The following is a 13,451-nucleotide window of genomic DNA, read 5'->3' on the forward strand; positions in this document are numbered from 1 at the left end:
AAAAATTGATAACTACACCAGAAGCTTAATATTGAAAACTCTTTTTAGTTTACCAAAATCACTACTGACAATTTTTACTCTTTTCTTCATTTCTTTTGCTATCCAACCAGTCATTATCTTCAACTTACCTAAATACAAAAATGTGCCAACTGATTCTGTGATAAAATTGTTAATTTATACAATTTTCTTTTCAATGTATTGATGGCACTTTACCTTAGTGTTATTATCATGCTTACTTTCACCCCTTCTCTGTTAATACATGCTGCTTTGTACATAGGGCAGCAATAGCTAAAAAAGTACATTGTTAATATCTGAGAACCTTCAATCCATTTTTACTAACAAAAGTTGTTATGGATTGATGGTATTCACAGTAAAAGAAGTCTCTTCAAGCCTCTTCAGTTGTTATGTAGTCTTTTATTGGGAACACAAGTGGTTTCGCATCATTACAGGTGCATATTTAGGTGATTCAATGATTAGCCCTCACACAATTGGGAAGCTGCAATGCCCCTTAGTTCAGTTGCAAATAAAAAATGTTGAGCCATTGTAAGCTGTTGTCAATAGTAAAACTTTCATTAAACACCAGTAGGTAAATGTCAAACTGAACACTTGGGTGATAAGTCCATAAGTAAATGTGAAAAAGATGACTGGTAATTGGTGGTGTTGTACTTGAAACTCATATTAGCAAACATCATGATTCATGGTATCAAACTCAGGATGCATTTTTGCCAATAGGAGCTTCTAGAAAGACACCACCAATTACCAGTCCATAGCACTGGCATAACAATCGGTCACTATTTTCACATTTTCTTATGGTCTTATCACTCCATGGGTTCAGTCTGACATTCACCTACTGGTGCTCAGTGCGAATTTTACAGTTGACAACAGCCCATAATGTATCAACATTTTCTATTTGCATCTGAACTATGGGACATAGCTTCCCAATTCTTTGAGGGCTGATCATTGTATCACCTGAAGATGCTCCAGTAATGGTGTGAAACCAGCAGTTTTCCCAATAAAAGACTACATAACAGCTAAAGTGGCTTGAAGAGTTTTCATCCACTGTGAATTCCATCAATTCATAAGAACTTTTTTTAGTAAAAAATGGTTTGAAGATGCTTAAATATTAACAATAGATTTCACTGTTAAACTCTTCAGTCTATGCTTGAGGTTTGTCTGCACTATGTACAAACAGCAAACATAAGCAAAATGAAAGTGCTTCAGACATGTTTTATTAGTGATACACCTGTTTCATTTTCACAATTAAAGAATCTGAAAACTTTGTGGGCTACCAAGAACTGTTTTAGTTACGTGAAGTTTCATTGTCTGACTCCTCTTCAAATTTTAAATTTCCTACCATGCTTATGAAGTCGTAACAGTTATAACATGTATAAATGTACTCTCATTCATTTATTCCTTTGTTAAAACATTATCTCATGAATTATCTCATTAATTCCATGTTTCATTCTGTTGCAGATTTCATGGCAAAAGAATGGGCATCCAATTACACCAAGCACAGTGCCAAGTGCAGTGCTTTCAAAGAACAAGCAGTTTCTGCTGATTAATAATGCTAAACCTCATGATGGAGGAACATATACATGCATTGCAACTAACAAAGTTGGTCAAAATGAGAGAAGTTTTGAGGTGACTGTTATGGGTAAGCATTTAATAACTTAAATCTGTCATGAGATTTCTGGACAGTTGACAAGGCTGTAATTAAGTATTCCAGAGTATAAAGCAAAATATGTAAATTATATGTGGAATATATTTTCTTTTAAAAATATATTAAAGAGATAATATTGTTTATTTCATATTGTGCATGTTCAGAACTTCACTAAAAGTGAAGTAGAAATTATAAATAGGACTCTAAAAACCTCAGAAAAACTGAATAAAAAGAATCCTTATAGAAATCTTCATCAAACTGATAGAATCCTCTCAGGATTCTAGTTTCATTTCATGGTTTTATATCCAGAAGCTTGCAGCTGAGTACTCCTCAACCTTTTTGAAGTGGTGACTGTTGTCTGGATGTTGCTTCCATCCTTATATAACACTGCTACCTGTAACATCACTGGTACCTAGTTCAATACAATATAAGGAAATGTTTTCATCACAAACCAACATCCCCACTCCAGCTTTGCGATGGCTGGATCTCAAGCCGTGCTTAACTGCAGACAGCCATGTTTAATAAGTCCGTTGTCAGAAATTTTTGTATTGATTGCTTCTTTTATGATGCTGTCCTAGCAACTATTTGTCCATTTAATAATATATGTTTTACCAAATGCAATTTGGTGTCTGTTTTTAGGAGCATATTCGGGTACTGCTGATTTCTCTGGATACAATAGGCAGAAACATGTATTATATTCCACAAGACACTTTTCATTCTGAGGCCTACATCATCTTTGACAGGCCACACAAGTAGTCCGATTTTTCCTGGAAACATGAAGACTGAATCTAGATTATGCCTATTTAGTAGTTGGCTAATCTTTCCTGCTGCTGAGCTATGGAATGGTAAAAATACAAGCTTCTTTTTGTCCATATCTCAGGGACATGGTCTGTGGTGAAATAGCTGGTGAAATCTGTTTATTGTTGTAGCCATTTCCTTAACTTCTGTAAGTTACTGAGTTTTTTTTGGCCAGTTTCCAACATCTGAAACAGCTTCTGTTCAATGTACTAAGGTCCTCAGAAGAGAAAGTTTCTATGCTGCATGGTGGTAGCTGGTAGTGTGCAGATATCAGTCCATGTGGGTGGGTCTTTGTTAAACTGTGGTTGAGATACTGATCTGCTTTCCAGCAGACAATGATGTCAAGGAATAGCAAGACACTGTCTGTCTCTTCCTCCATTACAAACTTAATGTGGTCATGGATATTGTTGACATGGTCCAAAAACTCTTTGAGCTCTGGACGTCCATCAGGCCAGACAAAAATGTCATCAACATAACAATAAAATAAATTAGTCTTTGAAGGAGCCTTGTCCAGGTCAGTGTCCTCAAAGTATTCCATAAACGGGTTGACTATAACTCAGGCTAATGACTTCCAATTGAGATACCGTCTGTATGGTTAAAATGTTCTGAAACATAAAAAAAAACTATGATGACAACAGAATGTTCTTAAATAAATCCACAAGTTTAGTCAAAAAACTGGGAGAGCAGATGCATACAGTCTTTGATGGGAGCATGCATGAATAATGAGATCACTGGTCATCATATCTTCTTCTTCAGGATGCAGGCACATAATTCACTGGTGAAGTCAGTCATATTCTTTATTCCGCATCAAAAATGTGTAGTAAGGAGGCTTGCCAGAGGTTTTGTGAGTTTGTAAGTTGGCAATCTAGTGGCAATCACAAAGCAAAATAGAGCTGTGTCCTTGTGAATTTTTGGAAGGCCGTAAAACATATCTGGTCATGGTGTCTGAGTGTGGAGATTTTTAATGACAGTAACTTCAGTGAAGACTGTTTGAAATGCCCCAATGTGTTCCTCATTATTGGGTCCCATGATAATTTTTGGTTATCTCCTCCACCATAATTGAATCTTTGCATCATACTAGGCTTGTTTCACTGTGATGGCTTCATTGCCCCCATCAGTTGTCAGGACTGCAGTGAGAGCTGTCTCACAGAGCTCATGAAGGCCATTATGCTCAGTGATTTTTTACATTCAGCAATGTCAGCTTGGTTTTGGAAGAATGCAGTTCATTTCTTGAGGAACTGCTTCTGCAGTTTCACTGGGAATCTTGTGAACTGCTTGTTCTGCACCACATATTACGTAAGTGAAGAGAATACCCTGTGGCAAGTCCCTTCTTAACTGCTGACATGGCACTCATGTTGGTGTTTCTGGCTGTTTTGTTGACAACAGTGCATTTTTTTTTGTTTTACATTCTGCCTCATGTGGTGTGAAAGCCAGCTGAATTTCTTTGTATTTTTGTATGGTGGAGAATGTTTTAACCAGATGTAAAGTGCCACAATGGGAAGCCTATTAGCTCCTATTATAGCCAATCTGTTTGTGGGTACTTTGACGACATTTTCCTGGCACAGCTCTTTCAAAGATTAGTTGCTTTTATTGTTATGTCAATGACACATTCATTGTATGGTCCCATGGACATGAAAAATTGGAATAGTTCTTGGACCACATCAACAATATCAATAACCATATCGAGTTCACAGTGGAGGTAGAGATGGTCAGTGTCTTGTCATTCATTGATGTACTTGTCCACCTAAAAGCAAATCAGTGTCTCGGTCACAGTTTTTACTGAAAATGTACCCACACAGCCCACTATCTGCACACTACCAGCTACTGCTACCCAGTACAGAAATGTTCTGCTCTGCAAATCTTGGTACCTGTCGAAAGAAGTGAGCCACTTACAGAATGTTTTCAAAGGAAACAGCTACAAAACCCAACAAAATCTGCAAGTTATTTTACCAATGACTTGTAACCAGAACATCTTAAGTAGGACATGAAGAAGACTGCATTTATTGCCATTCTGAAGCTAAGTAACAGAAAATATTTCCTATCTCCTAAAGAAGCATATAGCCAATGCAATCATCAGGCCTCCAACAAAAATTTGACAACTCATGAGGCCAATGAAAGGTGATGTAGGCCTCAGAATGCCAAGAATATATAGAAAACCATGTGGGTGTTGACAGTTTTATGTTGGACCGATTGTGTGCTCTATGGAACAGTCCCATATACAACATGCACCTATGGTATCGGGAAACCTCAGCAGTAGCAGAGCATGGCCTGGAAAATGGACACTCAGTTGAATTTCACAAAATATCTATTTTTAAACAGACAAATAGTTTCCATGACAGCATCATAAAAGAATTGAATGAGATAAAATTTTCTGAAAAACCCCAATTAAAGAAAGACAGCTGTCTGCAGTTAAGCCCAGCTTGGGGCCTGGCCTTCCGAATGTTGATGTGAACACACCACTCTTGCAACCAAAACATTAATTTATCTGGCACTGGACTCAGCACCAGCAAAGTCACAGCTGGTATCACCATGCAGAAGGATGACAGCAGCAACCACATGACAGTGCCCAGTGGACAATGGCTGAGGAGTTCTCAGTCGAAAGCTTGTGTACTTTAAACTGCTTGACATGGCTGACAACCTTAGAGAATTTTTTCAGTATGTATCACCACCAAACCATACATACCTACTGAAATTATTCTGGGGTTTTGTCCATAAATACATTGATTAAACACTGATGGTGCCATGAAAACAAGTCCCATATGAGCATGAGATGACCTGTTCTTTGAGACAGCATACTTTTGTGGACTGGAATCTGTAAATCAGTTTTTCAACCAAGGCTGAGATTATAACCCTACTGGAGCTTATCTTTGCATTATCTCTCATAAATTTTGTGCCAATCTCTCACAAACCAGAAACTAGTTTGCTGAGTTCCACTTCAACATGCACACTCCAAAACAATCCAAGCTGCTGCAGATAGTGGTCAGGTGAGCATGAGGTATGCTTGCTTGTGTGAATGAATGTGTGTGTGTTTCCTTTTGTGAAGAGGGCTTTGACTGAAAGCTAAATGTGTAGCAATCGTTTTTGTTGCGTCTGTCTGCAGCTCAATGTCTATTCTTTTTCGGTGAGTAGCAGTCTATCCTTTCCCTTATATTGTTGATATTCCAACCTGGAATTTTCTTGTTGTGTTGACTTGAATATTAGGATTAGAGTACTGGTTTATCTTGCTTATGTTTACTCCATATTGTCTTATCGTACAATCTTCTCGGGGAATATAGCCAAAGTAATAAGCATATTTTTACCAGATGTCAGATTACAAATACTAATTTAACCATGAAGATTTTCATGATGGATTTAAAACAATATGGAAAGGATAGATTGGTACTAACCACATAGAGGAGCTGTTGAGTTGCTGACAGACATAATGGGAAAGAATGCTAGAAGTATTTCAGCTTTTGGAAAAAAATTCTGCTTCAGAGCTAGAACACTCACACAGATTCACAGAAACACAAATGACATGCACACACACATACACACGCAGTTTTTCAACCAAGGCTTTGATTATAACCATACAGGAGCTTTATTATCTCCCATATATTTTCTGCCAATCTCTCGCAAACCGTTTTGCTGGGGTGGGTAGTGGGGGTATGGAAGAGGCACAGGGCTGTGACAGGTACTGATAGCTAGGTAGGGATGGAGGAAGATGCTAGTGCTGCCTGTGTGAGTGTGCAGGGACATGGTAGAGACAAGAAAGGGCTTCTACATGCAGTATTGGAAGGTTGTGCTGCAGTGGGGGAAATGTGGAGGGGGATGTGAAAAGGAGAGGAGAGAAGAGAAAATTAGAGAAGGGGAAACGACTTTGTATGTGTATTGGCAGGATACGAGGCAAATGTAGTACTGGAGTGTGAGCAGAGAAGGATATAGGCAGGGACTAGTGAAGGTTAAGGTCAAGGGTACTGGAATAAAGGATATGTTGGAAGGTAAGTTCCCACTTGCACAGTTCAGAAAAGCTGTTGTTAGTAAGAGGTATCCAGATGGCACAGGCTGTTAGGCAGTCATTAGAAGGAAGCATATCATGATGGGTGGCATATTCAGTAGCTGGGTGGTCCAGCCGCCACTTTTCCGCAGTTTGGTGGTAACCATTTATGCAGACCGGCAGCTTGTTAGTTGTCATGCCCACATATAATGCAACACAATGGGTGTAGGTTAGTGTTGGTAGATCACATCAGTGCTTTCAGAGGTGGTTCTGCCTTGAATGGGGTAAGATAACAGGGTTGGAGTAGCCGGTAGTGGGAGGATGTGTATGATAGAGGTCTTGTGTATAGGTCTTTTGCAGGGATGTGGGCCATGAGGCAAGGAACTGAGGTCATAGGTGGAGTTGAGACAGACAAGGTATTGTGTAGGTTTGGTGAGTGGTGGAATACCACCATGGGAGGGGTGGGGAGGATAGTGGTGAGGCCCCGTGTAGATTGCTACTTATGTCAGACACAGTCGCAGTCCAGCCTTAGCACCCAGAGACAGTGGTCATGTGTGTGATTTGTGCTTGTGTGAATGTGTCTAAGTTTTCTGCTTCTGAAGAAGGACTTTGTCCAACAGGTAAAATATTTCTAGCAGTCTTTTTCATTGAACCTGTCTGTGACTCAATGCCTCCTCTGTGTGTTGAGTAGCCATCTATTATTTCCATATTGTTATTATTGCATCCTGGACTTTCCATTATTTCATGATAGATATGTTACATAAGATGTCAATGAACTTGCCACATTAAATCTGTTTAGAATTCTGTCTTTATCAGGAAAGAAACTAATTAATTTGAAATAGAACTGCTGGTGAGTACTTACCTTCAAGAGGCAAAAGGCGTAGAATTGCAGATAGACACATGTAAAGGTGATGCAGTACTTAGCTTTTCGAACTAATAGACCCTTCCTTGGGTAATAGAGAGGGAGAGATTTTGGAAGGTTAAAAAGCAAGAGGAGGTCACTCAGACCCCAGAATCAGAGGGATCAAACTGTCATGACAATAACGGTAGTTTAGAACTCGTAAGTCATCTGCTCAGTAGTGTAAAAATTTTGAGAGATAGCACAGATAATGTCCACATAAAATAATTCTTTTTATCTTTTGTAAGACATTCTGTTCCTCCAGTTGCCTCACCTACTGTGCTGATCTGCTTATTAGTGGGCCCCTTATTTGTTACAACACTCATAATTGAAGGCATGTGACTATGAATTTTTCCTTTGATCTATTAATTGTGTGAACTGTAATTTTTTCAACCTCCTACAGTAACCCAGTACTTAGTAATTCCTATTTTAAGCAATTTAACTATGATGTTGGTCAGTATTCTGTTACTTCCCTGCAATTGTATTTTAGTTTCAACAGAGGGTATTCTGCCCGTATGTTTATTAGTTCTAACATGAGAGCATGACTATTTTATAGTATTTTTTACATTGCAGTGAAAGAAGCTTTTCAACTAATTCAAAATTTGATGGAATCCAAGTCTCATTGATAGTGCTGTATATTGTACAAAAAAGTAATTTAGATAAGGCTGAGAAAAAATTTTTGCTTTCATATTCATCATTAATTCCTTTGCAGTTCCACCTACTATAGATGGCCCTTCTGAAGAAGATCTGGGACCCGTAAAAGGAGATATTGTGCTACTGCAGTGTCCAGCATCAGGAGATCCTGAACCAGATATTCGTTGGTCAAAAGATGGTGACAGAACTCTCTTCATGTAAGTAACATGTGCACACTGGTTTAAAACTTGTAATGTCAACTTAAAAACAATTTGCTACCTGTCAAGAAAACCTTATGAATACCTGTAAATTGGCACTGCCTAAATGTGTGTAGTTGTTACATCTGTGTTGTCTCAGTTGCTGAAGATTTTAAATGAGCATTCAAAATGTATTTTCATAAATGGTGTAATGTAATTCATATTCATTCATTAGTTCTGCAACTACCTAAATGGAAAGGGGCAGTTTCTTGAAGAAAGAAAGCACTTCAAATCTGGTGAAGTAGTATACTCCCAGTCAAATTTACGTACAACAATGCACAGTGTTTCTCAGGGACCAGTCCTTGGTCCAGTTCTGTTCCTGACTGTTTGCATAATGCCAGTTCCTTTCTGTGTGCTGACAATGTGAACTTATTTGTGACTTCTAGCAATAATACTGTACAAGCAGCAATAACTGAACTTACTTACCATCTGTACTATTGGCTAACACAAACAGATTACTTACCAATTTTGAAAAATGTAATACTAGACAAAATGTCAGTGCAGAAAATTTTTCTGTAACCTGCAGTGAAACAGTGTCACTGTAGCTGAAGAAATAAAATTTGTATGGTTATATATCACTGACACACTTAGCTGACAATTGAAATCAGATGACAGTTACTGTGTGTCAGCACAGATTTACTTTGCCTGTGAAAATAGTTGCAAAATTGTGTCACCTATTTTCTGCAATTATATTCCTATCATTCCATAAATCACCCACTGACACTTCATAACATTGATATATTCCATATCATGATCTAATGAACAAATAAAACTGAATTGAATTGAACTGATACAGTATTCTTAGGTCTCATTCTTATAAGCCACTATTAGGCATATTGACCTGGTCAAGATGTACATTGCCTCATAGATGCATTTGCCTGTGTATGTTACATGTGTTTCTTAGAGTAAATGCTGTTATTAATGATAGGTGGTTTCTACTATATATTAGGGGTGCTGGCTGGAAATTACTGATACTTTCATTAACTAGAGGTTAGCATCTTCCACACTTGGTAGAAATTTTTAACCCTGAAGAAGTATGCTTCTTTTCAGTTATCCTCTTAAGCTGTTCTTCATATCTTGATGTAAAGGTGAACAGCAGCTAGTATGGGCCATTTAACCCAAAACTGGATGAAATTTTTGCTGTTGTTTTGTAATAAGATGCAACTACATAAAACATTACTTGAACATTTGCTCTGATGTAAATGATGAAAAAAATTCTAACCAAATTGTCACACAATAAGAAAAGATTTTCTAAGACTTTCAATTTGGAAAGATAAGAAAAGATACATTACATCTATTCACAGTTGCCAAGACGAATAACCATCAGCTATAGAATGGAATGACAACAATGAAAATTTGTGCCATACTGAGACTTGAGCCTGGATTTCCTGCTTGTTGTCAAGCACTTGGCTTGTTGTTTGGCTATACATGCACATCTCATGGCCTGACCCAAACTTCCATATTTTGTCAACCATACATGGATATCCAAAGAAACTTTACATCGTAATTCAGAATAACACAGGCATTGCAACATTGTACTTAAGGAAAGAGTCATATAGTATGGGCCATGCAACAAAATATAGGTTTGTGAATGAAAAAGCTGTGTTTGTGGTTCACAAATAAATCAATCTGTTTGTATATCAAAAGTACAAGAAAAGAAGAAAACAGCTGGTTAAAAAGCCTTTCAACTTGTAGTAGACTGAACCTGACACAACACAGTCCATTTCTTGACTGAGTTTCTCTAGAAGACAGTTCTGGGTGCTTCATCATTACGGTTTTGCTCAAAATCTCTACCTGCCAGTTTCTTATATCTGTTAAATCTGTGAGGCAGTTTTAAATTTTCTCCCAAACTGTAAAACCGCTTTTGAAAACAAATGTTAACTAGCAACAACCTGGAACCTAAATCTCACACTTCTTAATAATTTTCTTCAAATGTTCATTTGAAAAATCTCTTCTCAGATGCCATAGATGTGTACTGATTCACTACAATAATTTTATCTCCTTGCATTATAGATCTAGAAATATGGAAACAACCAGCAGCAGCTCTTACGGTCATTTCACTTTCCAAAACACTTGAAACCATTTGCTTCATTTTAGTCATGGTCCACTCTGTTTGATCACCACAGACAGTCTCCTTCTTCAACCATGGTATCATCCCCTTAAAAAAAGCAGTAACTGGCTTTAGTGAGTGGAATTTCATTCAAATAGACTACTTGAATACTTATACTAGTGTGACAGTATTAGTTGTTACCTTTAACATTAGAAACCAATGCAGAAAATTACAACATTCAACAACTTTGACACATAAAAACAAATCAAATTTAGTAGTGACACAAATTTGACATCTAAATCAACTAAGTTCTAGAAATTGGTGATCTGATGCCTTTACCTTATTCTGAGCACTATATGTGACTGCTGTTTCATGGCAAACTCAAGAAACACCAGTTGGTCCATTCTACCTGCCAGTTGATACAAACCAACATTCCCTGCCTTAACAGATATATAAATGATTGATTGCTGTTGAATTTGAGAGTTTTCATATAGTGTGAATTGTGAGAAACAGACAATGAAACTTCTTTCCAAAAGTGCTAATGGGGATTTGCAGAAAATGTCCAGGTGGTAACCATAACACAAAGTGAGATTTCTATGGTTACTGGAGGAAGAGGGGGCTTTTTTAGATTAGAATTAAGATTCAGGCAACCTGCTATGAATAACAGAAGAAATTTTCCAAACAGATAGGAAACTCTTTAATGTCCTCCTGATCCTCTAATATTCTAATGAACCTTACTTTTGTCTGCCTTCTTAAACATTTTGTGCGGTTCTTCTGTTATTCATAACACACTTCATACTATATGAAAACTCTCAAATTCACCAGCAATCACTCATTTATATATCTTTTAAGGTAGGGAATATTGGTTAGTATCAGCTGGCCAGTAGCATGGATCACATGGTGTTTCTTGGGTTAGCCATAAAACAGCAGACACATACAGTGCTCAGTGCAAGGGACTAGTGAATTAAGTCATCAATCATCATCAGAATGGGAAGAAATTACATGTGGTGTCCCACAAGGATCCATCTTAGGGCCATTGCTTTTTATTGTGTACATTAATGATCTCTCATCAGTTACACTGCCAGAAGCAGAGTTCGTTTTGTTTGCAGATGGCACAAGTATTACAATAAATAGTAAGTCGAGTGTAGTTGTGGAAAGATCTGCTAGTGATATTTTCATGGATATTAATAAGTGGTTTAAAGCCAACTCACTGACATTAAACTTAGAAAAGACTCACTATATACAACTCAGAACCTGTTAGATGTTTCCACCCAGCATATGCATAAAGTATGAAGAAGAGCAAATAGAAGAGGTTGACAGTCTTAAATTCCTGGGATTATAACTTGATAATAAATTCAGTTGGGAGGAGCACACCACAGAACTGCAGAAACGCCTTAACAAATCTGTATTTGCAATTCGAGTTTTAGCTGATATAGGCGACGCAAAAGCAAAAAAGCTTGCATACTTCGCCTACTTTCATTCCATAATGTCATATGGTATAATATTTTGGGGTAACTCTTCAAGTCAAACAAAAGCAATGCTATGACGTTTGCAAAAGACACCAGTTTGTGTCTCCATGAAAAAAAAAAAGAAAGAAAAGAAAAATAAAAATAAAAAAGTTTTCAGGATCCAAAAGAGTGTAACACATGTTATTTGTGGAGTGAATTCACGGACGTCCTGTAGAAGCCTCTGCAAAGAACTGGGTATATTATCTACTACCTCACAGTATATTTACTCCTTAATGAAATTTGTCCTAAATAATATATCTCTTTTTCCAACAAACAGCTCAGTTCATACATACAATACCAGGAACAAAAATGATCTGCACAAGGACATAAAAGCACTTACTTTAGTTCAAAAAGGGTCCACTACTCAGGAACACTCATCTTCAATAATTTGCCAGCAAACATAAAAAATTTAGTTACAAATAAAGATCAGTTTGAAAGGAGCCTGAAAGACTTAATAGTGGCCAACTCCTTCTACTCCATTGACGAATTTTTTAATAGAAACAAATTATGTATTGTTTATATTCATACTATTAGTATTGTTATTTCAGCTTAAAAACAATAAAAAATAAAAGAAATGACATGTTCCACATCCACGAGGATCTCTTTTAGCACGGATCTATGGAATGAAAAACTAATCCAATCTAATCATCTAATCTAATAAGGTACGGGCATCAGTCCACCAATTCCTAGAACTCAGGTGATTTAGATGTTGATTTTGTGTCACAACTAAATTTGATTTCTTTTTATGTGTCAAAGCTGGTGAATGGTGTAATTTTTAGCATTGGTTTCTAATGTTAAAGGTAACAATTAATATTATCACACTAGAATTAATATACAAATAGTCTAATGTACAATTCATCATCTGAATGAAATTCCACTCACTAAAACCAGTTTCTGCATATTTTTAAGGCGATGATACCATGGTTGAAGAAGGAGACTGTCTGTGGTGATCAAACTGAGCGGTCCAAATGGCTCTGAGCACTATGGGACTTAACATCTGCGGTCATCAGTCCCCTAGAACTTAGAACTACTTAAACCTAACTAACCTAAGGACATCACACACATCCATACCCGAGGCAGGATTCGAACCTGCGACCGTAGTGGTGGTTTGAAGTGTTTTGGATAGTGAAATGACCAAAAGGGCTGCTGCCGATTGTTTCTGCATTTCTAGAACTATGCTGGCGGAAATGGGGCTGTGAGCATGTCATGAGTCATGCTTGGGTAGCTCAGTTGGTAGAGCACTTGCCCATGAAAAGCAAAGGTCCCGACTTCAAGTCTCAGTCCAGCACCCAGTTCCAAACTGACAGAAAGTTTCATCCTTTGCCTGTCTGAACACCACATAAATGCAGGGTTAGAGAAGTTGAATATGAAAGATTACACTGTAGTATCTTACCAATGTAGGAATAATAGGAAAAAGGAAGAGTTGTTGCATATGTTAATACAGGGCACTGGTTCAAAAACACTGAAACAAGTAAATGTTGAAAAGATCTGCTCACAAAAGTATGTAGTTATGGATTACTACTGAAAAATAGTTTTCTTTTAATTCACTAAGAAATTCTGAACTGTTTATAAGTTATATGGATTTCTTGCTAAGCTATCTCTCAACAATAAGCAATTAATAGTCTGTGGTGATTTCAAAGCAGATTTTTTCTAAGGATTCTGATAGGAAAAATC

At 37.3% G+C, this 13,451-nt stretch overlaps 1 protein-coding gene across 1 annotated transcript in view; it reads left to right on the forward strand.

Moving 5' to 3' along the window:
- The window catches only part of LOC126248535 (hemicentin-1-like), an 838,517-nt gene that overhangs the window by 539,628 nt on the left and 285,438 nt on the right, over positions 1-13,451 (forward strand). The window contains exons 32-33 of the mRNA XM_049949594.1: positions 1,474-1,654; positions 8,042-8,180. Of these exons, the coding sequence (XP_049805551.1) occupies positions 1,474-1,654; positions 8,042-8,180 (320 nt within the window). The remainder of the gene's footprint in view (positions 1-1,473; positions 1,655-8,041; positions 8,181-13,451) is intronic.

The sequence above is a fragment of the Schistocerca nitens genome, chromosome 3 (genome assembly GCF_023898315.1).
Source record: "Schistocerca nitens isolate TAMUIC-IGC-003100 chromosome 3, iqSchNite1.1, whole genome shotgun sequence".
NCBI lineage: Eukaryota > Metazoa > Arthropoda > Insecta > Orthoptera > Acrididae > Schistocerca > Schistocerca nitens.